This window comes from Seriola dumerili, unplaced genomic scaffold, assembly GCF_002260705.1.
Source record: "Seriola dumerili isolate Sdu_G_001 unplaced genomic scaffold, Sdu_1.0 BDQW01000219.1, whole genome shotgun sequence".
Classification (NCBI taxonomy): domain Eukaryota; kingdom Metazoa; phylum Chordata; class Actinopteri; order Carangiformes; family Carangidae; genus Seriola; species Seriola dumerili.
In genome coordinates this window covers 4,832,154-4,859,912 of record NW_019174474.1, presented here as the reverse complement: position 1 = coordinate 4,859,912, position 27,759 = coordinate 4,832,154, and the positions used below count along the sequence as shown (strand labels likewise).

At 41.5% G+C, this 27,759-nt stretch overlaps 3 protein-coding genes across 7 annotated transcripts in view; 1 reads left to right on the top strand and 2 right to left on the bottom strand.

The window, feature by feature from the left end:
- Window positions 1–405: 405 nt before the first annotated feature.
- prr5 (proline rich 5) lies at window positions 406–8,144 on the bottom strand. Of its 2 annotated transcripts, none has more exons than XM_022754714.1 (11): window positions 7,938–8,144; window positions 6,560–6,690; window positions 4,499–4,624; window positions 4,328–4,408; window positions 3,742–3,790; window positions 3,541–3,598; window positions 3,348–3,439; window positions 3,108–3,248; window positions 2,380–2,515; window positions 1,987–2,265; window positions 406–1,877 (listed from the first exon to the last, which is right to left on the bottom strand). In XM_022754714.1, exons 2-11 carry the CDS (start codon window positions 6,688–6,690, stop codon window positions 1,588–1,590), a joined length of 1,383 nt encoding a protein of 460 aa, XP_022610435.1. In that variant the 5' UTR covers window positions 7,938–8,144; the 3' UTR covers window positions 406–1,587. The 2 variants fall into 2 exon arrangements, with proteins under 2 accessions (XP_022610435.1, XP_022610434.1); XM_022754713.1 differs by lacking the exon at window positions 7,938–8,144 and adding an exon at window positions 6,925–7,012.
- Window positions 8,145–9,777: 1,633 nt separating this feature from the next.
- rad52 (RAD52 homolog, DNA repair protein) lies at window positions 9,778–13,994 on the top strand. Of its 2 annotated transcripts, XM_022754715.1 has the most exons (12): window positions 9,778–9,861; window positions 10,116–10,193; window positions 10,965–11,066; window positions 11,328–11,421; window positions 11,521–11,588; window positions 11,744–11,862; window positions 11,948–12,023; window positions 12,118–12,347; window positions 12,431–12,621; window positions 13,097–13,156; window positions 13,267–13,503; window positions 13,595–13,994. In XM_022754715.1, exons 2-12 carry the CDS (start codon window positions 10,140–10,142, stop codon window positions 13,654–13,656), a joined length of 1,293 nt encoding a protein of 430 aa, XP_022610436.1. In that variant the 5' UTR covers window positions 9,778–9,861; window positions 10,116–10,139; the 3' UTR covers window positions 13,657–13,994. The 2 variants fall into 2 exon arrangements, with proteins under 2 accessions (XP_022610436.1, XP_022610438.1); XM_022754717.1 differs by lacking the exons at window positions 11,744–11,862; window positions 11,948–12,023.
- An 806-nt stretch (window positions 13,995–14,800) lies between these two features.
- LOC111228396 (serine/threonine-protein kinase WNK1-like) overlaps window positions 14,801–27,759 on the bottom strand; it is a 28,034-nt gene continuing 15,075 nt past the window's right edge. For 2 of the 3 annotated variants that reach the window (XM_022754243.1, XM_022754242.1), the window contains exons 6-28: window positions 27,567–27,655; window positions 27,258–27,477; window positions 26,994–27,095; window positions 26,440–26,818; window positions 26,153–26,316; window positions 25,573–25,647; window positions 25,146–25,181; window positions 24,517–24,633; window positions 22,854–22,933; window positions 22,609–22,771; window positions 22,394–22,510; window positions 21,912–22,025; window positions 21,754–21,802; window positions 21,510–21,653; window positions 20,145–21,175; window positions 19,976–20,050; window positions 19,735–19,857; window positions 19,308–19,638; window positions 18,495–18,672; window positions 18,178–18,371; window positions 17,831–18,007; window positions 17,511–17,740; window positions 14,801–17,359 (exon numbers count right to left, since the gene is read on the bottom strand). In XM_022754243.1, coding sequence (XP_022609964.1) covers window positions 16,973–17,359; window positions 17,511–17,740; window positions 17,831–18,007; window positions 18,178–18,371; window positions 18,495–18,672; window positions 19,308–19,638; window positions 19,735–19,857; window positions 19,976–20,050; window positions 20,145–21,175; window positions 21,510–21,653; window positions 21,754–21,802; window positions 21,912–22,025; window positions 22,394–22,510; window positions 22,609–22,771; window positions 22,854–22,933; window positions 24,517–24,633; window positions 25,146–25,181; window positions 25,573–25,647; window positions 26,153–26,316; window positions 26,440–26,818; window positions 26,994–27,095; window positions 27,258–27,477; window positions 27,567–27,655 — 4,575 coding nt within the window. In that variant the 3' untranslated portion in view covers window positions 14,801–16,972. The remainder of the gene's footprint in view (window positions 17,360–17,510; window positions 17,741–17,830; window positions 18,008–18,177; window positions 18,372–18,494; window positions 18,673–19,307; window positions 19,639–19,734; window positions 19,858–19,975; window positions 20,051–20,144; window positions 21,176–21,509; window positions 21,654–21,753; window positions 21,803–21,911; window positions 22,026–22,393; window positions 22,511–22,608; window positions 22,772–22,853; window positions 22,934–24,516; window positions 24,634–25,145; window positions 25,182–25,572; window positions 25,648–26,152; window positions 26,317–26,439; window positions 26,819–26,993; window positions 27,096–27,257; window positions 27,478–27,566; window positions 27,656–27,759) is intronic. The other variant, XM_022754244.1, reaches the window with a different exon arrangement.

The following is a 27,759-nucleotide window of genomic DNA, read 5'->3' as shown; positions in this document are numbered from 1 at the left end:
GATGTTTATTTTAATATTAATAATTTAACATTTAAATATTAAATATTTAATAGTCTTCATGTTGTATGGTCAAAATTGTGTGGGGTGGGATGTACACCCCCATTGTTGAGGACTCAATATAAATCAGGGCAAATATTCTATGTCCAACAAACCAATTATTTACAGTAGAAGGAGATAACCCACATTTTTAAAGATTTCTCAAATTTATTTATTTTTACTGGGCTAGTATAACAAATTAATACAAATTAATACAAAGTACAACTCCGTAGACGTCATAGATTGTCAAAAAAAGTAAAGTACAAAACGCTTGAGGTAAAACATCATAAAAAGATTCAGTTAAAAAGCCCTTATTAAAATCTCAATTCATTTCAAGTTAAAAGCTCACTTGACACTAACTAGCTGTCCTAAAAACCAACAATTCACTTTTATTTACAAGGTAGTGGTGGTGCAAAATACAGTGTGTGAGACAACATTCAGTCAAAATATTCATGTCTTTGTCAAATGTAAACAATAAACATCGGCGTATTTCTCAACCTCCTGCTGTACAAAGCGAATACAGAAAAGCAAATGCTGTCACACTGATGTTTGCTCTAAGAGAAATTTGCATTAGACCTCTATGATCGCCGCTGTCATTAAAAACAATTCAACAGTCCACATTTTCATAAGATGACATACAAAAGTGAGAGCAGAAGACCTCATTACTGTGTTACTGCCAACCAGCAAACAACAGAGCATAAACAGAGAATGTAAAACTTTTGTGAAGTTAAAAATGCTCAAATATAAAACAAACCGATGATAATTACGTTAAGTTTCAGACATTTTTCCATTTAAATGGCAGCTGTAACAGCCATCTGTTGTGTGAAAACCTTGTAACTCCAATTTTGGTGTTTTTTGTGATTTTAACTTCAGTTAAAGGATTGTGTGCCTTTCTATGGGTAACAGGATAAGGCTAATGACATGCTATATTTTTGCCATTGTCACCAAATCCCATGAAAAGACCAAAACCAACAATGGATTAGTCTCTCATTACTTACCCAGTCTATCTGTGGCTCTCAACCTCAAGCCCATCAAATCTTTAAGAACAGATCACAAATATATAGATCTGTTTTTTTTAAAGGCTAAGTTACTAAAAGCACTGGACACCACAGTTTTTACCAAACATAGCTCAAACAAGAGTAAATAATGCATTCGTTGGTAACTATTTTCAGATATGGATTAATACACAGCAGCAGGAGGGTATATGTTGTATTGACTCAAAGTAAACTACAGTACCCATGTTTGTGGTAATGAAAGAAAATGTGAGCCAGTGTAATGGTATTGCTCATTAATGTCTTTTTAAATCATTTTCTGTGTTTGTAGGGACGAGTGTTTTTCGTACTTTTTAGAACGTTGACATTTTACAGTTACAAGGTTTTCACTCACCAGTGAAAGCACTTGGAATGGAGTCGTCATGGAAACTCATCGTACTACAGTAAGAGAGGAAGATGGTACCCATTTAATGAAATGTAGTTTTACGATTTCTTTAATCTTTGTCCAAGATCACTGACGTACACGTTTGGTGGTGTGTGTTCCTAAAGGCAACCACAGCTACACAGTGCTCTGCCTGCTTTCGCGGCTGTACCCCATAGCCTCTGACGAGTGAGAAGGGAAATCAATAAATATCCCATCTGAGTCTGAGTCTGCAGACTCTAGCACTTGTCCAATTATGGTTTCAGGGCTGGATGATTCACTGGGCGGCGTGGAGGATGCACCCTTACTGAGATCAGTCATTGTTGTTGTGGCCTCAGTGCCGTGCAGAGCTCCTGAGGAATGAAGGGGATGGATGGATGCAGACGTAAGAGGCAAGTCCATGGCACTGGCTCCTGCTTGTACAATACCTGCGATTGACAAAGTGCTGGATTATTATGGATTATCACATTATGATTTTAGTTTTTTCATAATAACCAACATAATGATGGATACAGACATCTTAATTTTTTGTCATACCATTGAACTGAGAACCCACACACAGCCTGTTGGAGGAGGAGCCAGACAGTTCAGATCCTGGGGCCAGGTCAGCGAAGGCCAGTCCCTGTTCCTCCAAGCATGATATTATCTCACAGGCGGAGTGGCGTCGAATTCCTCCACTGCCAACAGAGCTGGCATCTGGGTCATACTCAGCCACCGGGGTCAGCAGCAGAGGGATGTTGTAGCTCTTTGATCGTACCACGGGGTTTTTAGACGGTTGATCTGCAGACTTGGACCAGCCCCACGGTAAACGCTTCTCTGAAAGACATGAGGAAAAGAAGGGAGGGTGCTGGTTAAGAAACGTTTCTCGTCAGACACTACATTACTACATTACAGTTCCCCTTTTTTGGGTTTTTGTAAACACTGTCTCACCCAGAACACAGCAATTGGCGTCAGCACTGTCTCCAGAGTAAAGCCCGTGGGTGCCCAGGTACGGTGAGACCACCTTCTGAACCAGAGATTCCAGCCTCAGGTAGTCCTCATTCACACCACGTGGCTCATGGACCCCCTATAAACAAACACAGACAGGCATCTGAGTGTGAACTTAAGCTGTTCCTTAGTGTATAAGTCCAAAATTGATTAATGGTGATTTTAATATTTAGAGTAAATTATTAGTAAAAAATTACCAAGCATTTTATGGTTGCAGCTTCTCAAATGTGGTGCATTTCTTTATCTGGAATAAGTGTGAATTGAATAACTTTTGTTTTTATGACTGTAGATTGGACACCAAGCATCAATAAAAACAATTAAATGGTAAAAGGAATGGGAATAAACAATTATAATTAAATTAAAATTAAAGGTTACTCTGGGCTATGAATCAGCTTTTTTGGGGGGTGTTTTTATGCCATTCAGTCTAATGTGTGTATACTCATGTCTGGATACGAAATAGTACATTTGAGCCGGACAGAAGATGAAAAACAGCAGGTGTTTATTATCTGTGATAGTGGCTTACCCTTCTGTGCTTGGAAGTAGTCACAAATTAACATGTGCAAAGCTCAAAAATGTAATTTAGTGCTAATTTGCCTCATTAAGATCAGAAATAACCAAAAAGTAAGTAAGGAAACAAGCAGTAACATTTGGCTTGGTGCCTGCAGGCCTACCTGTAGAATAAGCAGCATCTGTGTAACAGAGGGGGGCACACGAGCCCGAGGTCGAGAAAGGGCATCCTCTAACTTTACACTCAAGACTATGGTGTTCCTGAAGTGAAGCAGAGCCAGCTGTCGGACAGAGGGCTCCTTACCCTGCACACAGGAAGGACATAGAAAACAGCAGAACTGTTTGAAATTCATCCTTTGGGCAGCAAACACAAAAATAAGCAGACTCTTATGAAGGTCATGTACCTGAACAGGATGAAAGATGGCCTGCAGCATGGAGAGGACATCACAGAAGAAGAAGTCCCACGTCTCTGCCAGAGAGTCGAGTAACTTCTGACCTGCATCGATCACACAGGAACAAACCAAAAAGACAGCTGATTAAAGCTCAATTCACTTGCACTACAATATATTTCCAGACTATGTATCAGAGCAGTCGTACCTTCGTAGAACCTTATTTTGTCTCGGAGGATGACCATGCCTTTTGTCAACAACTGGTTCTGTGAAAAGAAGACAATAATTATGAACATCTGAAAACTTAATGTGTTCACCATGTTCTCTAGAACGAATATTTCGTTTGTCTGAATAATGTTTTCTGCTGCCAATCCAGATCCAATTTCATTTAATATCAAAGATGTGTTACCTGAAGGTATTCTGTGAAGAAGGACCCCAACTCAGTCTTCAACAGATGTCTGAGAAAACAAATATTTGACATTTGCTTCACTTCAGAATTCAAAATGAACAGAAATATACAGTATATTGGAGAGTGTTCAATCATTGTCAGTTAGTAAATGTGTATGTATGTGTTTAAAACCTGCAGTTTATTACTCAAGTACACAGAACGAATGACGGAAACCAATCTACTAAACACCCTGTTTTCCTGCATTATAATCCAGAGTTTCCTGTGTCATTAAACAAAAGTGTGTGAACCTCCTTGTGGCTTTTCTGTACATGGAGATGTGTTTACTGAGCTATAATGGAGGTTGATGTGAGAGGAGGGACGGATCTGGTTTGGTAAGATAATGAGATATCTGGCATGACCACATGACTCCCCAGGCCCACATACTGTACATACACACACAACAACCTCATTCACAAGAACACATTCAGTCAGCATACACAGGACAGACAGTAGACTAATTATACTGATTATAGCACAAAATTACATCAACAGTCTCAAATAAAGGTACGTTTTTCTCAGTACTGTGTTTGTGTGTGACCAAACTCACCGGACACCTTCATTGAGGACGTAGAGTTCATTATCTGCCAAACCTTTCTTCTGGAAGACTGCTATGACAGCGTTGTGGATGCTGCAACATAAGACACACACATAAAACCGATCTACATTTCTGTCCCAGACGCATTTAAACACTACATTTTTTGCACCTTATTTGGTGTACCTGTTCCAGGTGGCGTTGGCTCCTGCCCTCTTCTGCTTCTCCCCTCTGTCCTCTGGTGAACTTTTCTCACTCTTCCCCAGCTCGCTGAGGCTGGGGGAGCTCATCAACTTCAGCCGGTGCAGAGTCCTCATGAGGGAGATAGAAAGGAAGTGGCGAGAAATAAGAGTATGCACTCAGTGCTGGACAGGAGTGAAAGAAGGGCAGGCGATGAGCTGACACACAGATACAGAGAAGAAACACGAGGAGATGGCTGGAGGGGAGAGGAGAACATAAGCAGAGTGAGTCTGAAAGAGAGACAGAGTATACAGAGGGAAAAAGCACAATGACAATACAAAGAGCGGCTGGCGACAGAGGAGGAGAGAAGTAGGACAGGATGATGCATGGTGAGAGAGGGGTAGCACGTTAAGAGCAGGATGGGTGGAGCCAAGCCGAGAGGTGGGCCACAGTGTCACCGCACTGCCCCTCTCAGAAGAGAAGAAAACAATAGCACATGCAACGATGGGGGCATACTCTTCCTCCCTCTCTGCCTCTCTGTCAGTACAATACAGCCATTGATGCAAACAAATATTTATGCAGAGCACAGATGCCAGAGGAACTGCAGGGTAAGCAGACCGAAGCAGTTGGGACTTTGTCACTGTACAGAGGGGAGGTGGAGAGGGGGAGATGGAGGAGGAAGTGGTCCGGCTTATTAACAACAACAAAAACAGGGATAGGAAGCAGTGACACAATACAGGACAGTAGAGAAGGTCTTCCTGCTCTCCCATGTTCAACACAGCTGGAGCAGGACGACAATAGTAAAAAACTGTGTAATACATGAAACTAGAGCCCGACTGATACTGGATTTTTAATGCTGATTATGAGGACCCATTAATGTCCAGCTTCTCCTCTTTTATGTCCCCTGAAACAACTTCTCATGAAAACTATGATGTTGACACTGAATGAAATAGTCAAACTTGTTTAACAAGTTGTTAAGGCAGCACCATCCCATCGAAAGTAAAATTTCTGGACGTCTTGTTCACTTATTTTTATTCTCTTTCTTACTGATTGATACCACTCACATGTCTGTACAGTTAATATGAAGCTAGAGCCAGCAGCTATTTAGCTTAGCTTACCTTAGCATGAAGACTGGAAACAGAGGGAAACAACTAGCCTGTCTCTGTCCACAGTTAACAAAATCCACCTAACAACATCTCTAAAATTGATTAATTAACTTCTTTTACCTTGTTTGTTTAATCCATACAAAAACCAAAACAGTCTGGCACATAACTCCCATAAAACCACAACAGGGTGTTTTTTACTTCGGCTTTTGTATGAACTAAACAAATGAGTTAATTAATGAGCTTTAGAGGTGCTGGTTGACAGTTTTTGTTACCTTTGGACAGAGGCAGGTTAGCTGTTTCCTCCTTTTTCCACTCTTTATTCTAAGCTAAGCTAATCAACTGCTGGCTCTAGCTTCCTATTAGCATACACACATGAGAGCGGTATCAATCTTCTCATCTAATTCTTGGCAATTTCCCAAACTATTCACAAAATGTGTTTTTGAGTGTAAAACTAAACTTGTAAGGGCTCTGGTAGACAAACTGTAAAAGACATACTGTTTGTAAATGACCTCAGCCACCTCTTTGGCATTTCTGTACTCTATTTTCAGGAGGGACTGGTGGAAACTAACTGAAGAAAAAGAGGAATGATGAATTCAAACCCACACAGTCCAGAAACTCTCTGCTGACAGCATGGCAGTAAACGACAGACGACCCCCCCCCACACACACACACACACACGCACACACACAAACACACACCCACGATCATACAAGCTCAAAAAACATGGAAAGCAAGTGTACAGATCGATGAGATGTACACACATAAGGAAATGAGTCAATCAAACATCCCCCCAGGAGATCATTATCATCAAGTCAACATGTGTTGCAGGTAAAGCTCTGACAGTTAATGAAATCTTCTGGGACGAGAGATGGTGGGATTTTTATGAATGCTAATGAATAGTTCATGCATCTTCCAGGAAGCTGTACGTTGAGAAATGTTAATCCCAGGAACTGAGCCTTACCTCCTGATTGGATGCTCACTACTGCTGTCCATGTCCGGGCTCGGGGGAGGGGCGGAGAAGGTGCTGAAGTTGAGGGACAGGGGTCGGGGGGAGGGCCGGGAGGCATGCCTCCGCCTGAGTCCATCAAGCATCTGAACATATGAGGGGGAAATGATGGAGAAATTGATATTAAGGTTTGCATAACAGTAGAAATGTCAACAAAGGCAAACAGAGCCTACAGGAGAGATCACATTTTTCATGGGCGCGTGAGGCATCAGAAAAAAATGTCTGAGGCCCTGACACAGTCATGATCCTTCAGCTACCTTTTACTTTGAGACAATGACTGAAATAAGAAACATTAACGCACAAAAGTAAGTAAAACTTACCATCGAAGGGCCACAGGAGAAAACCAAACCACACATTTGTGATCTCCTCAAAAGAGTTATAGTGTGTAAGCAGACGGCTGCCTTCTGTTTCCTTATTCTGTCAGTGAATGTTATTTCAACACTATGGATGAGTGTTTTGCAATCGGAGCTAAACCTACTCTGCAACTTTAACACAATCACACAATTACATCAGAGGAAAAAAAAGGGAAATGCATGTGTGTGCATGTACAGTATGAGTGTGTGGATTATTCCTGTAAAAGCCACGTAGCCACAGTCCTCTCTCTTGGAGTATGACATTACAGTATTATAGTCTATTTGGGTGTCTCCCCACAGAAACACTCTGTACATAGTGAAGCACCATCCCCTGGTCAGAGGGGAGAACAACAGTCTGGGCTGTCACTCTCCAGACAAAGACACAACACAAGCCTCCTTCTCTGACACCCTGCATGCAAGTGATAAATAGGTGATTCGTGTGTTTTCTGATGGACTGATCTGCAGTTTTCATTGGAGTAACATCTCAGTCAGGGACACACAGACAGGTTACACACTGTATACCCGACATGCCATGCCACGCCAGTCTGGGCATTTCTGCTTTTGTTCACCCCTCCTCCTTGTCTTTTAGGGGCGACTACAGTCATATTGGTGCCACTTTTGATTTCTATTAGTCTCTATTGCTTTCCTGGCCCACTGATATACCCCGACATGTTTATTCGACATTAGATAGCCAATCAATCGGCTAGACATGCAATCAACAGTCCACGTTTATCGCACAGGGAGGAATGTACAGCCAGTCGTGCGTACGTGGAGGTTTTTCTATTTTTTTTTTTTTTTTTTACTTGTGTGGACGAGAGGATGAGGCAAAGTGTCACTGTAAACAGCGTGGATGTCTTCTGAACACACAGACTGGCGCAGATGCATCATTAAGTCCACCTTTGGATAAAAACTGTATCATAATGGCTACAAAGTTGCCGTATGTCATGCGCCTCTGCCCGCCCACTGTAGCCTGCACTCACCGTTGCTTATCCTGTCGTGTTGTTCCTGTTGGGATGAAACGGTCATGTAGTACCGATGGGAAGTATTTACTGTCCAGGCTCATCAGCTGGACTGCTCCCCGCCAGTCTGCGCACCCACACGGGCATCAGGGTGCAGGCGGATGAAGGGTCCGACCTGCGGCGCGGTGGAGGGGGACTCATTCATGAAGCATGCACTGCCGCTCGCTCGCTCTCTCTCTCTCTCTGGCTCGCCCCCGCTTTGTGTTGACGAGATGCAAAGCGAACCTGGACTCACGGACGCGGCCACGAGCAGCAACGTGGACGCGCATTGTGGTTCTAGCCGTATGCAAAACAGGGGAATCACTGGGGTTCAAGAAAAAAACATAAAAGCATGGGTTTGACGAGCTGTGAACAATTTTCACTTTATTCCTCAAGAATTTAAACGCAGACTCGTGTAGGAGACGTAGACATAGAGGCATATAGGCCTACTACACAGGCTCTTAACCTCCAAAACATCAACATCTTCCAAAACAAACAAAGCAAGAGCTATAGGCTAGGCCCACTGTATTTGCATCATAGCACAGCAGTACACGCAGCTGCATAGACGCTGGGACTGAGACCTGCATGTGCCATGTTGCTTTGAACAGTATAATCGGAATACGAGGCAGTAAGTGCATAGTATCCAGCACTGACCCCAATCTATGCAGTTTAACACGCTGGGTGTTTCGCCATCTGTCAGTGCAGGCGCTGGTATTTTGCAGATAATCCTCTATTTCCACGGGTCGTGATGTAATTAAGTGAGTCTCGTGAGCAACAAAATTAAAGCTATTATTTAAAAACAACTCAAGCAAGCTGGTAATTTCAGTTGCATGCTTAAAGAATAAGAATGCGATTTTCTTGTTATTGCTTTACTGTTATGCAAATAAGACTCAATGACAAGAAACAAATCATCAGACTACTATGCATGTTGTGACAGTTAATCTTCTCATGCAGTAAAACGCGCCTATTGGATCATTAACATTAACATTAACTAACTTCACTCCGGATTAGTCTGTTGTCATTTTTTATGTTCAGATAATTAATTGTATATTCAGAGTGAAAAAGGAGGTCTACAATGGAAGTCAAATATCAAAATTAAGAATAGACAAATTGAATGAACATTTACTTTCTACGTCTATTCTCCAAAATAGCAATAACAACTAAATTAACAGGAGACAGTGTCTTTAGTATTTACAGCCATTCTCAAGCAAGTAAGAGTGGAGGAGGAAAATGTGGCCTTTATATCTTTATATTTTCTTTTTATAATCCATAAATATTTTTTTTTAGCTAGAACTAAAATAACCTTCATTGCAACCCTCTGTAAAGCTGTTTGTAGAGGAGAAAATGCAAGTATGTATTTTATTCCATTCTTTTAAACTCTAATTTAAGTTGATTGAAAATGATTAGCTAATATGATAAGATTAATCAATCAATCAAAAATAAAATAGAAATACATTCTGAACATATTTGCTACTCTGACCTGGACTGGCCTCAGACCAGTAACAGAGTAACGTTTCTATGGTAACAGCAAAATCTGTGGTGTGGCACTGTATTTGATCTCGTGGAGGTAAAGGGACAAAAGTCGTATCAACGAAACTGAGTCCGACTGACTGATTCATAACATAACGATTTACAAAGTCGGTTCCATGTCTTAAAATCATACGACCATAGTCTTTGCTAATTCGCTAAATTGTATTGGCTACAGATGAAATGCCCTATGCCAACGAACACAGAACCATAGCTACGTCTACGTGTTTATTTTCCCACGGGCCGTGAAGGCAACATAAACTCCTCCTCCGGTAGTCCGAGCGGGAAGTTCAGATGATCGTTTAGCTGAAATGTAGCAAATGTTTCACTGCTGTGGCTGTTTGATTCAACACAATTTACTTCTGAGGGATTTTAACCGGTGAGTTTGTATTAATACACATGAGCTAATTTACAGCGGCACCGAGTCATAGCTAATGTGGTAATAACGAGCAAAGTGGAGCCAGTATTAACTTGACCTGCCGATACAGACTGTACAGTTAGCTTCACTTCATTTTAGCTTTCAATAAACAGGTCACAATCATGACTGATTAAAGTGCGTTTATATGGGTTAGAGCAGCTGATAGTTGTTGCTATTTAGCTACATTAACTGTTCCTATTGTCTGTCTGTTTCAGAGACCACAGCAGAGCTCTGCAACCATGTCCTGCAACACCGAGGAAAGGAGCACCGATGCGTCTAGGTGCTTCGGACAGGTAAGTGGATTATAGGTGTGCATTATAGGTGTGCAAGGAAACGTCATCCTGCTGACTTCTTCAAAGGTTAATTTAAAACTCCTGTCACAGACTAATTAATTCAAATGAGACTCAGGTGTGCAGAGCAAATTAATTAGAAAGGTAAAGCACAGCTGCTCTTGTCTCACCATGTGTTCACGTCCTACCTGTATTAGTGTGTGTGTGTGTGTGTGTGTGTGTGTGTGTGTGTGTGTGTGTGTGTGTGTGTGTGTGTGTGTGTGTGTGTTTCTTTCTGGCCTCAGTCTAAGCTTCTGCCACCCAATCCAAAAATGTGACAATAAGTGAACTGAGACAGAATTAAAGAATCAATGTCTTAAAAGTAAAAAAAAAATGTTTATATAAAGTTCAAACCTTTTATAACAGGTGCATGAATGAAAATGGACTCTGAAACCTTCATCTTGTGAAAGCAGAAGGCAGTGAGGCAGGTTGGGTTGGGAGTTAATCAGAATGACTGAAAAATCATCCATTTGCGATGTTATAGTCTACATCCAGCTTAATGCGGCTTCAAAGCTTATTTATGACAGCTAACAAAATCTCAAAGTGCTATAGAATTTGAAAACAAAACAACGCTGATTGTAATAAAAAAATAAACAGAAATATAATAAGTACAATGTAAATATGTTTTAAATGTAGAATTTTCCTTCTTTTTTCTTTTTTGTGTGTGTGTGTGTGTGTGTGCGTGCGTGCGCGCTGTGTTTTTGGTTCCTAACTGTAATTCCACTGTGATGACAGTGTACCTACACAGCTGAGGAGTACCAGGCGGTGCACAATGCTCTGCGTCAGAGGCTGGGACCAGAGTACATCAGTACCAGAGTAGCTGGAGGAGGACAGAGGGCAAGTCTTTGTTTTTCTCTCCACCAGTCTCTGTGATTGTGTTTCTCTCCAGCTGTGAAGCAAATTTACAAATTTTAGTTCAACTGTAGAAATTAAAGTGTCTAGACAACGGATGGGTTGATGTGAATTTATATGAATCCAAGTCACAAGCAAAATCAGGTGGGAATAAAAACTTTGTTGTGATATGGAGTAAAACCAAAAGCTGCATAAGATCACTTTACTGTAACTCAGCTAGCACCACTGTCTCTCTTGTTTCAACAGGTGTGTTATGTTGAAGGGCATCGTGTCATCAGCCTGGCTAACGAGATGTTTGGCTACAACGGATGGTCTCACTCCATCTCTCAGCAGAATGTCGGTATGACTCATCGAGCTTCTTGTCGCTAGAGGATCGTGTTTTAACGCCAAACTGCTGCCATGCAGCCAGACTAACAGGAGCTGTGTTTGTGCTTTACAGACTTTGTAGACCTCATCAATGGGAAGTTTTATGTCGGAGTCAGTGCGTTTATCAAAGTGCAGCTTAAGGTTAGATCATTGTCATTTTTTTTTTATTGTGATTCCAGCAAAAAATTTCACAACAAAAAATGTCACCAGAAATTTTCTACATCCTTACCCCTCATCACCCTGTGCTGCTCATGTTGTCCACATGAATTTGTGTGTAATACTTACTTTTCCTCCAGGATGGGTCGTTTCATGAGGATGTAGGTTATGGAGTCAGTGAGGGACTGAAGTCTAAAGCTCTGGCACTGGAAAAGGCAAGAAAGGAAGCTGTCACTGATGGCATGAAGAGGGCACTGAAGTACTGCAATTAGAATTTTATACATCTTATTATATGAAGAAAAAAACAAACAATTTTTCTAAAATATATGTGTTATTTTGTTGAGATGCTTTGGCAATGCCCTTGGAAACTGCATCCTGGATAAAGAATACCTCTTAGCCATAAACAAGATCCCCAAACAGGTCAGATACAGTATACAAACTTTTAGCATGTAATGGTCTTATTTTCATTTCAGTCTGTGGATGCTGAATCTTATCACTTCTCCTCCTCACAAAGCCTCCTCCTCCTCTCAACCCGACTAAGACCAAGCGCTCTGAGGGGGAACCCTTAGTGGAGAAAGCCCGGCTCTCCAGTCTGGCCCGAGAGGAAAAACTTTTATCTGCAGCTGGTCCTGCCAGGATGCCGCTAGAGCCCAAAGTGGTCGACCAGAACCAGAACTGTTCAGAAGTTCACACTCCTGATGCTGGCCCTGCTCCCGACAGGAAGAGCGAGAACATCGGCTCCATGTGAACACGCCACTTCACACTTCCTCATCTGTTTTGCAACTGTGTATCACCTTCAATCTCAATTCTCCCTGTTCTCTTCTCAGGCCTGCCATGGATTCGTTGGACATTGTCGGGTCTGAACTGCACACAGATCCCAAACAACTGAGGAAGCTCCGACAGCAGCAGCTGCAGCAGAAGTTCAGGAAAGAGATGGAGGCCAAGAAGCTGCAGCAGAAACAGGATCAAGCCAAGTCTGAGGACACAGAGGTCGCTATTGGACAAGGATCCAGTGGAGGTAAAATAAAATAATTCAGAGTGACTTAATTTTGACATTATGTGCCCCACAGTAAATCAGAGGGCTGGTTTACTGATCTTTCAAACTCTGAGGCAATTCAACATGTTAGAATGACAAAAAGCACAATAAAAAATGAATAAATTAGATGAGAAAATAAATTAGCATAGAATAAAATTGATGTAATGAAAAATGAAACAAAATACAAATAGAAAACAATTATAATTGTTAACAGCTGCAGTACAGTAACAAGTTGTCTTTTGCTGTCCTTAATGCAAGAAAGAAGTACAGAAGAGAAATTAATTGATCAAAGCTCTGATTTCGCAGCCTTTCCAGAAAATAAAATAATTACTGTGTTGTGGGCCAGATTAGGTTCCAGGGCCCATAGGTTGAGACCCCTAGTTTAGAGTCTCAATATTTATGGGAGTATACATTTTCGCTGATGTTTGTGTTTTCTATGAAAATGTTTGTTCCCCAGGTCATGAAGGTGTGAGCAACGGACGCCGGACGCCCAGCAGCAGGGATCAGTATTTAGCAGGTGCTGTAAACTACCACCAGACGGTGTACAGACGGTGTGTTGAGGAAACCTGCCTGTCTTCAGCTTTCAGCACCCGGCCTCGCTCAGTTCTGCTTCGTCTTCCTATGCAGATGATCCTGAGATGTGGGATTTCACTCTAGATGGGATTGAGGAGCTGGATGTGACAGGTGGGCCGTCGTCCAGAGGGCTCAAGCCCAGCACGCCTGGGAATCATAAGATGCAGACGCGCAGTAAGACCCCCCAAAGACCCCCAGGAAGACCTCCAGACGAGGCCCAGTTGTACAGCAGAGGACAGGACAGGAATCAGTACATACCTCAACACCAGAACCAGGATCATGGTAGACCAGGTGACGTTTTGTGAACAGTTGCTCATTTGTTCATGAGTTGTTGGCTGAATTTTGTAGCATGTCATTTATTTCTACTTTTTCAATCTTACAGGCGAAGCCTTCAGTCCGTACAGACAAGGACAGTACATGAAGAAATGCAGACTGGACACCTGAGTATTTGTCAACGCTTTCTAGAATCCATGATTTTATTTTTGTGTTTATATTCACTTTAGTGTGTATACATTTATTAAGTTCATTTTGCAATGAATTGGTGCTATGTCTGTGATGTTGAGAAATGTTACCTGGGTTTGTAAAAAATAAAAATAAAAAATCTTACCACTGAAGTCAGTCAGCTGTAGTTTTAGTTTCTGTCTAAAAACAGTGATCTGATCTGTCTAATCAGGCTGCAGTGGTGATCAAACCTTTTGATCATTCTTCTCAAAAAAGGATTTCTTGCACTGTCCTTTTGTAAACGATATGTCAGAGAGAAGTATTAAGGACTTGACACCAAGTTTTCAGGACCTTTAAATAAAATTTGATGAATCAACTTTTCTTTTTTTCAGACTATCAACAAAAAACAAAAAAAAAAACCCAGTTCATCCTGGATAATCCCCTAGTAACAAACTAGTAAATAAAAAAGGCACAGTCTGGTCATAGCACGTTTTAATTACACCAATAAGCATGACAAGTGCTTTAATTGATATTTTTATTTGTTTTTACATTTTGTACAATGTGAAAAACATACACAAAACAGACACTGAATCACGGGAAGTCTGTAAGGAGGGATCCGAAAGAAGAATAAAACATATTACTGCGTGTCAGTAGCCTCAAACAGTACTGTATGAAGGTCTGTGATAATTACTGATATCATAGTAGCACATGGACCTTAAGCTTTGTTGTGAGCTTGTGCTGTACAGTGGCCAGTTGTCATTTGTAAGATTAAACACCAGTGAAGCCAGCATGCAGAAATCATATGCCAATAGTCTGATATTGAAGTTGTGCCTGTGATACTGGTGAATGACATTAAACAGACAACACTTTGTGATGACTCTCAGGAAGGCAAATAATAATAAAAAAAATTACTAATAATTCCAATATCAAAAACATTGAAGTCAGTAACAACCCTCATCAGCATGCAAATGTTTCCATTACCCCTCAGTCCTTATAAAACTTTAAACATTGCATATTCTGCATTGCAGTAACTTAGTTTTTCTCTAGAGAAGTTTAACTATTCATCCAATCTACGAGCAGGCGAAAGTCACAAAGACAGCATGGCACTCATGTGAGGTGGTGAGACAAAAGCTGAGCCAACATTAGATCGTGACAACTTTTAAACCTTTATACAGCTCACTCGCTGCCTGAACAAGTGCTTCTATGAAATGGTTTAATAATAAATCCACAAAAACAAATGTCAGCGAAAACCAAGTACGCATGAGCCAAATATAAATACACAGCTGATTACACAACCAACACAAATGTAACTGTAGAGAGAAAAGAAACTGTTACTATTACTCAGTGTGCTCTTTGTTCCGCAGTCCTGTGTGTGGTGTCTGGTCCAACATTTCAGAGTGTGATGTCCTCTGAGTTGGCTGTGTCGGGTTGTGTACAGGTTAAGTTAACTGGTTTTCTGCAGTACAGTCATAGCTACAGGACTAGATGGATCTGGAACTTGTCATTAGTGAGGATGCAAGGCACTAAAGTGTTCCTCATGTTTACAGGTTAGAGTGCATGTGCATGTAGAGTGGGTCACCACAAGCATACTCTAGTGACTGAGCGTTACGTGAAAGCATTTACCTCACATTAACATATGTACAATAAAATAGAAAAGGGGGCAGGGCAGTCATAGATAGAAGAGCTTAATAAACCACAGGATTACTCCTGCGTGATGAGAAGGATACCAATAACAACAACCCTGCAATTGCACTTCTTATATTCCTTTAACTACATGTTGTTTAACAACCTTTAATAATAATTACAGTGAAACAACATCAAAATCTGATGGCTGAATACAGGTCCATAAAGAACATTTGTTTGTTTTATTAAATAACGCATACAAAAACAGACCACAGAAAGAGAACCCCAGACACTTGTGATTTGAGACATGACGGCTAAATGTTATGAGTGGAGATATTTAATGTGACATGACTTTGCTAACAACCTGTTCATCTGCGTGCTGAGCACTGTCTGTGTAAACAACTGGGAGAAGTGGGAAAGCTGCGTCTCCTCAGAGTCCGAAACCTTCCACAAATACTACACTAATAAACCAAAACTGTTTAATTTTGTATGAATTGATAAGTAGACTTTGAACTGCTCATATCTCATAGCTAAGCACTAAGTGAAGTGGTTTCATGTGTCAACTTAGGATTCTTAACAAGATTTCATTCTTGTGTAAAATCAAGAAAAGAAAATAATTTATCACCCTGCAAACACCCTCTACAGATTGTGATCTACAGCAGCATCACCTCCTCAGTTTCACTTAAACTCCGAATGGCGGTCAACACCACGACAATGCTTTTTTATGTGGCAGATCCACTGGCTTACATGTCAGACGTGAAGAATAAATCAGTATGACAATAAAGCTATATGATAGAGACAACTGAAATCACAATGACACCAGACTCTCACAGGGACATAAATATGCTAAACATGGAATCATAACTCAGTGAAGAAATATCTATATACAAAGTCAATGTTTAAATGTGTTTGGGGATTAAGGCCACAGTTACAAGGGACAGTTTATCTACTCTTTGCCATTATTGCATTTTACTTAATAGGTAGCAATTGGGATGTATTCATGTTCCAACCCTATCCATTACACTCCAGCCTAACTTACTATGTCTTTCTTCCTTTCTCCACCAGTCACACTTACAGCTCCATCTGGAACAAACTGTACCACTCTTATCTTCCACTTTCTGTACACTCACATTCTCCCTCGCTCTGATACAACAGAACCTACCATCCCAAGTCACTCAACCAGGTCAATGTTTAGTCAGGTGTGTGCACATGTGTGTGTGTTGTGGTATATTAGTTCAATTCTCTTGTGCCAGTTTGGCTTAAAGTTAGGACCAATAAGGATGTCAACCAGAATCTCTCCTACCTTCTCCTCTTCAAAGGAATCACAACATTACAATGTCTGCTCTCAAAAGACTTCTTTGGCTGCTGTTGGTTGTGCATTTGGGGCGTTACATCACCAGACACAACCAACATGCTCTTCACAGCTCTATTCCACAGCTAATGGCAGGCTAAATGTGAGACTCTTGTGCTGTGGATGTGTATTGCACTCTCCCTCCAATTGCCAGGCAGATTTCGTTCTGCCTGAGAGGACACAGATCAACTCATAACACATAATGATAAAAGTTGAAATAAAAATAAAAAGCACAATACCCAGCCAGCTAACCCGCAAACTGCAAAGAAGGCTAGTGTTTCTCGATCAACGACTGTCTACCCTCTCTGCCATGTGGTCTCAGCCTGGACCAGGGCTCTGACTGGGCTACGTGGGTCTCAGGTTGGACCCTCCAGGGCTGACTGATTTCTGGGAGGCTGGTGTGGTTCCCATGTGGTAGCCTTGATGTATGGAGACTGGAGCTGTTGTTGGTGGCTGGTACTGTGTTAGTGGCTGTGCAGGGTTAAGCATGCTGACCTGGCATGTGCCTGTGGGTCCTGCCCACTGAGGAGCACTGTACGGCGCAGAGGCATAGCCGAACCCCTGAGCAACTGGGCCCAGAGAGCCTTTACGGGGCCCTAAAGGGACAGAGGGATTGGCTGGGTTGGGAAGGTGAGTGGTGGCGGTGGATGTGGTGTTGGAAGGCGTGGGAAGTGTTGGGCAGAGGTAGCCTGGAGCTGAGAATTTACGGCCCATGTTGGCTGGAGGGATTATCTGTTATAGAGAAAAAATAAATAAATCTTACAACTGAATATGCAGCATTTTTACAGACAATAAGTGGTTAGCAAAAACAAAAATATCACACATGATCATATAGTTATAAAATGCTCCAGTCTTTCTTTAAAAGAAAGTACTGAATGCTTACATCATGCCCCAGTGCTGCCTGTGCTCCAGTTTTAGGACCTCTCTTGCATTGGGAGAGGTTGATAGCATCTCTGGCCCAGTTATCCACCAGTTGGTGCAGGTCATCAGTGAATGTGCCTTTGCCCTTCTGGGTGTGGGAGGCAGGAGGAGTGGGTCCAGTCGCCTGTGTCAGGGAAGTAGAATGGTTCTGGCAGTGGCCTGAACCGTTTGTGGAGCTGGTCCCAATTGATCCTGGGAAACGAGGAGAGGTGAGATGTCAACAAGGAAATTAATTTAGGAAATCAATTCATGCAACTCAGTGTGACAAATGTTTGCACATACCTGTGGAGCAACTGCTGAGGCTGGGCATGGATGGAGAGGATCGGAGCTGCTGCAGGGATGACCTGCCAACTGCTTGTGATGCATCTGTTGCTGTTTCTGAGGTCTCTGATGCAGAAGGTGAACTTTGCTTTGGAGGGGACTCTGAACCATGGAGGCTCTGAACCGAGGCTGGCGATCCTGAACACGTGGTCACAGCACAGAATGAGTTTTATATTTAAACATGTACATACTATTTGAACAGCTAGGCTGTTTGGTAAAACATGTACATAAAACACAAACTGCAGTATTGATCTCAAAGTTGATAATAAATCAGTCAAAAAACTGAACAGCCAGTTTAGTGTCCTTACCTGAGTGTATGGGACTGGGTTGTCCACTACTGCGAGCAGATTTGTGGCTTTTGCTTTTAAGCCTACGTCGACCTCCAGCCATGGCCACAGCAGGGGAGAGGACAGATGGAGGAGGATGTTTGCCCATGCGCGTGAACAGAGCCTCTATCTCCTCTTTCTGACGCGTCTGCAAGGCCTGAATCTCCTTCATATGTCTGTGAGCAGGAGAGGAAAGGCACAAAGACAGTCATGTTTAAATACTTCCACTGAGCTGTGAACCAACATTCGTATGGGTAAATAAGGGAATTGTAAAATGGAATTGTAAATATGTAACATACTTTTCTCTCAGACGGCTAATTTCTTTCTGCAAGGCCTCGTCCTCAGTCTCTGAGTCGTCGTCATTGTCACTGCTGTAATGCGTATGTGCATTATGCGGGTCAGAGGTTGAAGATGAGGGCCCATTCTGAATACTGGAGCCATGTGACAGACTGGAGCCTGCTGCTGGAGCTGGGGTCACTGAGGGAAATTTAACACAAGATCATTACTACAATATAATAGGTTTACCAGAGGACTTCATATGATCTAAAAACATACTCTTGACATCCATCTGTGTTCTATGCACAGGATGATGAAAATCTTTGTTTCATGCAAATTTACAGATCAAACCAAAGGATTATCTTCTGATATGATTGAAACTAAAATTATTTTTAAACTCAGTAACTAAATAAGTCTACTGTATTTGCAAAAGCTCTCATTAATAATTCCCAGCCTATACCAACAGGATATATTTAAATTTAACAAATGAGGCACAGGTGTAGATGCCTCCAGACCATAACTTTCCATAAAGCCCCCTCAGAGTGCATTAACCTGCTTATACTATGGTCATATATCAAAAGGAAAAAAAGGATGGCTGTGATAAAATGATCATCCATTTAAAGACCCATATTATTCTTCATTGTGCCAGTCCAGTTATAGTGATGACAGTAAATTTACTGGTAAGACTGTGAAAAATCTGTTTTGTATGGTAGTATTGTGCACTATAGGACCCTGTGCAACATATTGGTCCAGTATGAGAAAGGCTTTACACTAGATTATTGAAGCTAGCCTCTGTTACTGAGCTTTTATGAATTTACTGTGAACCTGGTCCGCACCTGTGACTGAAAATCGCCCCACTTTAGAGCCAGTGGTTGGCCCAGAAGTGGCATTGCTGCTTGTGGACACTTGGAAGCGCCCAATAGTGGTAGGCTGACTGGCAGGACCAGCAGAGAGAGATGAGGCTTCATTTATACTGTCAATTTCACAAACTCCTTTGGACAGAGACGATGACCGATGGAGGGTATTTTCTGGACTTGAGGGGGAGGAGGAGGAAGAGGAAGAAGAGGAGGAGGATGAAGTTGTAGAGGACGGCGTGAGAGAAGAAGAGGAAACAATGCTGGAGGGATCTGGAACACTACTGGACACACCATCTGTGGCAACGGACACCTGAGAAAGAGGAAGGAGGTCATTTTAATGAACTAGAGGTTTAACTGTTTTAGATTGAATTAGCCACAGTAATTTTAAGCTGTGTCTAAAACTTACTTGGAAACGTCCCAAAGTGAACCCTGCAGCTGGAGGCTGGACCCTGTTACCTCCCTGAACCGTCTCTGGGCTAAGAGCTCTCCTCAATTGTGCATCCAAATTACCCAGGGGTTGCTGTGACTGCTGATTCACATAAACAGGATATAAGGAACAGTCTAAGCAGTACACTTAGAACCTTGTACTCTTAAAATCTACAGAAGTAATGGGGCAGGTAGTATTGCGATGAAAATGTAGAACTCACCTGATTTGGTCCAGGAAATGGGGGTAAAAGGTCAGTAGGAGGTGTAGCAGCTTGATCAAATCCAGTGGGTAAAGTCTAAAAAGTATATCAAAGAAGGAAGTCAAAACACTATTTACAGCATTGACACTGCATTTTGGATTTATTGTTGGATGCTGCAGTTTTCACTAACCTGTGCCCTGGGCTTAGTTGGAGGGGTATGGGCATGTCCTGCTGGGGTAATACCCTGTCCCGGGGTGGTCGTGGGGCCCTGGACACCTTGGCCCCCAGAAGTGAGGGGAAGGTTAGATGGGGGCACCACGGCGGTTCCAGGTGGAGGGGAAGAAGTCCCAGTGGGAGGAGAGGAGGTCCCTGTGTTCTGACTAGGATCCAGTGATGCTGAGGAGGCAGTGCTCTGGTCTTTAAAGAGGGACCTTAGTTTCTTATCTAGAGCTTGGATGTCATCTCTACCAGCGGCCTTTGTCTGGAGGTCAGCCCCGTCCGACTCCGCTGGCTGTGGTTGGACTTGACTCTGACTGCTTGATGAGGTGGGAGGTGGGGGCTGAGCAGAAATGGGAACAGGCTGACACTGGGAGGTTGCATGTTGTGGTGCATGGATGGATGAATTCATAGGCTGAGAAGATGTAACAGCGCTATTAAAAGGCTGCTGCTCTGAAGCAGGGACAGTAGCAGTACTACTGGATGCAACACCAACAACAGAAGAGACAGCGACAGAACTACTGCTCAGCTGAGGCCCAGGTACTGCGGGGACGGAGGTCTGCACCGATGGAGGAGAAATGGTAGAAGATGAGGGAGGGATGCTGGCAGCTGGTGGAAGTTGTGAGGGGGGTGTTTCATGGGAAGACTGAGGAGGTGGACTAGGATCACTGATGACAGGAGCAGGAGTTTGGGACTGAGCGGATATAGGTGGAGGAGAAACCCTCCCAGTTGAGGGAGGTGGTGAGGATGTGGCGGTAGATGGGAGAGACACTGCAACAAAAGTTGTGCTAGTGTTGGAAGCTACAGCTTCTGGAGGACCTACGATATTGTTAGAGTTTGGGCCAAGTCCAGGCTCAGTGGACATAACAGTGACTGGTTCATGTTCAGGAGCAGGGGGATCAATGGTGCTGCCTCTCTCAACACGAGGTGGCTTCATCTTACTGAAAGCCTGCTGGAGGGTCCCAGATGGAGCAGAGAGAGAAAGGCCCAATGTCATAGTGGGAGCTATAAAAAAGTAAAATGAGGAAGTAATTATATGAAAATGATATCAATTGAAATTGACATACGTGAAAAAAGCTTATGTGAAAAGTTGTATAACCCTATATAACCAGTTTGAAGTTTTCATTTTTTATTATACTTTGTTCTGTGACTTTTTTCTCTTTTTGAAAATATTATAATAAAATTAAATGTATCGTATTGTGAGTTGTGTGTGTGCTATGTTATTAATCTTCAGCCACTCAAGATTATGTTAGTAAAATTAGACATCTGTAATTTTTGCAACCTTCAGATACAGAATATAATACAGTGACTTAGAGAATAAAAGAAACTTTTCTCTCACCAGAGGCAGGTTCATCTCCAAAGGAGGTATTAGCAGAAGAAGCTCCAAAGAACTGCTCTTTAAGACGTGACTCGGGCACTGGGCTGACGATGAACCTTCGTCCTGCTGAATGCACCACCTGGGCTGTTGTACTGGGGGAAATACCTGACAGACAGGTTAAAAGAAAGGTCAGATATGAGGCGGGAGTCAGACTTAAAATCAATAAGTGGACAGTGAACACTGTGTTTTTGTCAAGTTTATTAACCTGGCAGCATGGGAACAGAAAGCTGAGGCTGTTGTTGGAGGTCACACATCTGCAAAGAGATAAAATGTAGGTGGTAAAGTCTTCAGGTTCAGCAGGCGTGGATCAAAATAGTCATAACAGTTATGTGGCTAATAGGGTGATGTGTACTAAAGAAATACCTGGGGAAAGCCTTCCTTCATCCCTTCTCCTTTCTCGTCAGCCATTTCTATGACTTCACGGACCTGCTCGATGAAGGACTCCCGCTCACTCTCCAAGATAAACTCACTCGCAACCTGACACAGAGCATAAAAAGTTCAACTACTGTAACTACAACTACATATACTGTGAGAACGTTTCACAGAATGGCTTCATATTTGTGATGGTCATCGTCAGTGTTTGAGACAGAAGATATTAAAAACAAAAAACAACAGCCGTGTGTGACATTTGCTGTTGTTCTTTGTTCAGTTGCAGTGGATTATCATTACCACTTGCCATTACAAAGGGATGGAATGAATGGTAGCCATGCAAAACCATATTCTCAATGAATATATAGTGTGCATTACACATGGGAAGAGAGATTATATTCATTGTAATAAACCACCATTAGACAGTTAAATGTTTTCTAAATGTTTAGTGGCAAAAACTTGTGAACCACTACTACCATGATCTGTGCAATCTCCTCTGGATTATCACCATCAAGGTCAAATTTGAAGGTCACCATCTTCCTGTTGTGCGTTTCTAGCTGGCATTCTGCTACTCTGTCACCAACATTAGAGATCTGCAAAAGACGAAGAAGAAGAAAATTTAGGTTAAAACTGTTAAGTCACAAAGAGCTTAAGAGAGAGTCTGAATAAACTCATCAGTTCAGATCCGTACACTGAGAACATTTAGCTTGGCCTTTGCAGTCTTCTCATGGCGGGATCGGCTGCGTACAGATCGCCTCTGGTGACGCTTCAGTGAGCGTCCCTCATGGCGACCTCCTGATGTAGAACTTCCATCGTTGCCGTCACTAAGACCTGAAGCTGCATCTGACAGGCAGCTGTAAGAGACATGAATCCATGAGAGAGAGAAGTTGTGTGGTGCTGATGAAACCTCCTTTAAAAATAAAACTTCCTTCTCACCTTTCTACAGATGGTGGAACCAGAGCAGAAGATCCTGCTGACTGCTCCCCTGGTGTTGACTGAGGAACACTTACAGGGGCCTGAAACAAAAAAACAAAAAAACAAACAAACAAAAAAAAAAAAAAACAAAAAAATAAACAAAAAAAAAAAAAAACAAAAAAATAAACAAAAAAAAAAAAAAACAAAAAAATAAACAAAAAAAAAAAAAAACAAAAAAATAAACAAAAAAAAAAAAAAACAAAAAAATAAACAAAAAAAAAAAAAAACAAAAAAATAAACAAAAAAAAAAAAAAACAAAAAAATAAACAAAAAAAAAAAAAAACAAAAAAATAAACAAAAAAAAAAAAAAACAAAAAAACAAACAAACAAAAAAAAAAATCAGAAATCTAATGTCAATGGCAAATCTCTAAAGGTCCTTTTGTTTCTGCATTACTATTTTGAAATTATTTAAACCAATGATGTAAACCAATGATTATTTTAATGTAATTCCCAAGCATTCATTCAATTCTATTTTGGCCATTTATGCTGACAAACTATTTACAGCAAACGTAATGATTTGACCCAGACCATCCACCAGATGGAGCTGTTTAACCTGGTGAAATTTGTTGCATCTGGTTACTGCAAGAGACGCCATTATTCAGCTCTCGGGCAGAGTGTAAACATTGCTGTGCGATGGAGTTTTCTTTCCATTTCCTTTAGTGTGGCCATTTTCCTCTGCTGTGCTTATTTGAATATTATTTACACAGATTACTGCTGTTCTATTAGTTTCCAGTTGAAACCCTGTTGGTGATTACAATACTGTGATTTTTTTCTGCTGTGATAAAATGTATTTTATTTATTACATGAACACAGCATATATACATTGGTTTACTGTTTTCATGGAGGAATTTAAGCTCCAAGTAAAACCTGTGACATGTTACACTGCCTTTAGGTCAAAATGTAACAGTCATGAAAACAAATACTGTTTTCTGCTCTCACATTTAAGTAGATACTAGAAATAAAAAAAATAGAGATATAAAACCACAACACCAAAAAAAATTATTTGAGCTCTTACTACCCTCCTTATCTTACTCATGTTTATTGATGCTCTATAATAGGATTTACATGTATTTATTACATTTAACAAAAATGTATTAAAATTATGAAAAATGTGCACTGTAAAAATATTTCTTTGAAGAATGAATGTGCACATACTTCAGGAAGAGAAACTGTATAAGGAAGTGTAAACCACATGCTTCACATCTAACTCACATACATCCACATACAAATTAGTTTTGTGCTCTATAGAGTACCTGCAGAACAGAGAGACATGAGGCCTGATAGAGGAAGTATAGATGCTCTGCGTTGAGTGGAGGAGAGAGTACAGGACTTGGATCACTGGCCCAAGACTAAGAGTCATGCAGGAATAAGCAGCATGCAGAGGAGCAAGAGTGGAAGAAAAAAAAGGGGGCCGACGCAGTAATGAGAGTTGTGTGTTCAGAGAAAAGAGAAAAAAGTTTTAGAAAAAAATGCAAACATAGAAATGGACAGCATGAAATTCATACTGTAGTATGGCGAAGCAACAGTGAAATTAATGAGTTAAAAATCAATATGTCAGTTGGTGTCTTAAAACAAGATCAAAGAAATTTGGATGTAAAGTATGAGCAGGAGAGGTGTGTATCACCTGTAGCTGCTGAGCTCCAGTCTGTGCCTGTGGAAGAGTGGAGGTGCTCTCTGGCTGCTGCTGCTGGGGGGCAGACGACTGAGAGGATGGGGGTATCATTACTTGCTGGGTGGGAATCTATAAGAAAAGATAGGGTTAAGATAGAGTGCCAGAAATAGGAATAAAATCAAAGAGGTAAGATGTTTAGATAAAGATTGACACACATTCACTGTGGCATTTAAGCTAATTCCTGAAAATCTGGTTTCCACATGCACTTACCTGTTGGATAACATTAACTGCATATATCAGACCATTTGTTTACTGACAGCGTGGGGTATCTATTTAATGTCATCTCTCCAGTGCATTTTTGAGACATTGTACATTGCATGACAATCCACATTGCGCTTGTCAAGGTCTTAAAAACTAGTGGATCCAACATTTTTGTCTGAAGAAGATAAACTTCCTTTATTTATACTGTCCTACAATTGAGTAAAAACTTACCAAAGATATGTGAAAACTGACCACAAAGGCTGAGTATGCCGTGAAAACCAATAGAGACATTAACTTTATTTTGTTTCTAAGAACATGTTATTCGAATGGCTGTCTGTGCATTTAAAAGTGTTAACAGGAAAATGGGACATTTTATCTACCTGAGGGGGGAGCGATGGTTGGTAGTAAACTCCATACTATAAGAAACAAAACATAACACAGGGTAAGAGTAGAAAACTTGAGAATAAATAGAAACGTGGACTAAGGAGAAACTCAGGGATTTGGAACACTCAGCTACTTTCAACGCAGGTGCCTCAAGCAGAGAATATAGGCTTTAAAGGTTAACTTAACACTTCCTGAGAATCATGTTTTTGCTGACCTAGAGTTGTTCAAAGTGTAGAGTCCACATTTGCTGCTGTTATATAGAAGTGTACTTAGGGTGTGTTCAGTATACTCTAACATAATATAAGCTATGTTGTTAGGTGCAACAGATTTGAAAATTATACCCTGAGGTCAGTGAAACAATACTTTCCAGGTGGTGTTTAGTTGCTCTTTAAAGATCATTAAGACATGCAGTATGATGTTTACCTGTGGAGGTGCACCTGGAACAGACTGGCTCGTGGGTGCAACAGGAACAACTTCAGGCTGGATCTGGGGCTGAACCTTGCACACCACAGAAAGAAAACAACATCACATGTGAATTAAATTCTGTGGGCAAAGATAAGTAGTTCATGGGGCACATGTGTTAATGCAGAGGAAAAATTCCCACCCCGCACCCATCAAAAACAACATCCCAGGTTCAACTTTCTGAACATAACGGGCCGTGTCTGTGTGTGGAAAGTGAATGAAGATTTGCATTTTTCTTACTTCACAGGCAACTGTGCTACTAGTAGTTGGTCAGGTAAACAAGCATAGTTAGACTGTCTACAGTGTTCCCTTGTCAACACTAGATTTAGCAATGGCAAGGACTGCTGTGAATTGAGAACTGGTTATACCAAAGTGAGGAAAAACAGGGGCAAAATCAGAAAAAAGAATGTATAAATATCTAGTCTGTACATTTTAAATTTTGTTTTAAATACATACTTAATTCTGAGGAGCACATACCATGGGGAAAACATTAGATTTTTTTCAACACACAAGATTATGTCCTATTCAATACATGACTCACCACTGACAGCTGCTGCTGTTGCATTTGGTCATTTTGTGTCTGCAAACACGACACCTGGGGCTGAAGGTGCTGACCGGGAGTGGAGCTGTAGGACATTCCTGGCTGAGAAGGCTGGGCCTCCGGAAGGATGGAGGAACCAGGTAGTCTGTCGGCCATGTGAGTGGCTGTAAGAGGGGGACATGAAGGTTTAATTTATGAAAAGACTCTAAATGCATTCAACAACAAAATTTTATTATCATATGATGGGCTGTAGGTGTATTTGACCGTAAATGATCTTTGATACAAACCTCCTCCTGTGTGCTGTAGCTGTTGGTGTTGGTCAGTCTCAGGATCCTCTGACTCTGGCTGGATGGTGGCCACACTTTGACCCTGAACTGGAACTGGCATTTGCCCAGTTGACTGGGGGACATAAGGCGTGCCCTGTACCATGCCAGTCAGTGGGGTTGGTTGAGGAGTGTTGTAGTTAGAGTTCTGAAGGCTCTGCTGAGATGCAGGTTGCATTTGTGTGCCGTGTTGGTTTGGTTGCGGAGAGACATAAGAAGGAGGCTGTGGCACTGGTTGGGACTGAGGCAACTCAGTGCTTGATTGTTGGCCTGGTTGCTGTGCTGGCAGTAATTGACTCTGCAGTTCTTCTTCAAGCCTTCTCTTCTCCTGATCTTCTCTGACCTTCAAGATAGACAGCACCGAATGTTTTAAAATCTCTCAAGAGACTATTAATGGTCAACATGTGAACACCAGAGAACAATTACAAACATCCTATGACTGAAAAAAGGATTCAAGCAAATTAAGTGAATAGTAAAAATAAACAACATAAAATGCAGTATGGTTAGTATGGACACACCTGCTGCCGCTGTGCTCTCTTGCGACTGATTAGAGACACCCTGTCCTTTATGGCCTTTGCAATGGTCTTGTGGTCACCTTCGTACACATAACCAGACTCAACCTACAGCAAAAAGATTAGGGGTAGATTTCAGCAATGAACATGAACACATCAAGATAGCGATGAAAACAAACAAATTTTGCTCTTTTCATTTGTCATGCAGTCTTTGTGACTGTATAAATGAGATTTTGATTTTTTTTTAAAGACATTAAAAGTTCAATTCACCATTTCCTGAGCCACATCCTCTGGGACGTCTTTGTTGAGGTCAAAAGAAAACTCAATAGCTTCATTGTCTTTGTACTTCCCCTTGAGTTTCTTTATATCCTCAATTCTCAGCCACAACTTAATAGCCTCCATCTCTCCATCATCCTCTTCTGCCAACTCCACACGCACCCCAGTGTCCTCCTGGAAGAAGGCATGGTTCAGAAGGTCTTTGATTGAGTACCTAAAAAGAGGAGACAAGCAATGAGCAAATGTTTTCCTGGAGACCTTGACCAACTTCAACTTGTTAAATGTGCACTTTAAGTCAGAAACCTTTCATCCTTGTTCTGGCGAATACATCCCTCGATGATCTCCTTCACTTCAGGAATGGCCACCTTGTCGAAGCTGCCTGGCTTCACGCCCTACGGGAAACACAAAACCCTGAATGAGAATGGTTCTCCTTCTTATCTGACCTTTTCTTATTTTGGATACTACCCCACATCTTGTCTTTATTAGCTCATAGACC

Bases quoted from the DNA above. Each gene is read 5' to 3' on its own strand.
- prr5 (XM_022754713.1), bottom strand. From the start codon at position 6,960: ATGTGTGGTTTGGTTTTCTCCTGTGGCCCTTCGATG. The intron at 3,599-3,741 runs GTAACACATCTT...TTCTTTTCACAG, and splicing joins TCTTCACAGAATACCTTCAG to AACCAGTTGTTGACAAAAGG. The intron at 2,266-2,379 runs GTGAGACAGTGT...CATGTCTTTCAG, and splicing joins CGCCAATTGCTGTGTTCTGG to AGAAGCGTTTACCGTGGGGC.
- rad52 (XM_022754715.1), top strand. From the start codon at position 10,140: ATGTCCTGCAACACCGAGGAAAGGAGCACCGATGCGTCTAGGTGCTTC. The intron at 10,194-10,964 runs GTAAGTGGATTA...CTGTGATGACAG, and splicing joins CGTCTAGGTGCTTCGGACAG to TGTACCTACACAGCTGAGGA. The intron at 11,863-11,947 runs GTACTGCAATTA...TATTTTGTTGAG, and splicing joins GGCATGAAGAGGGCACTGAA to ATGCTTTGGCAATGCCCTTG.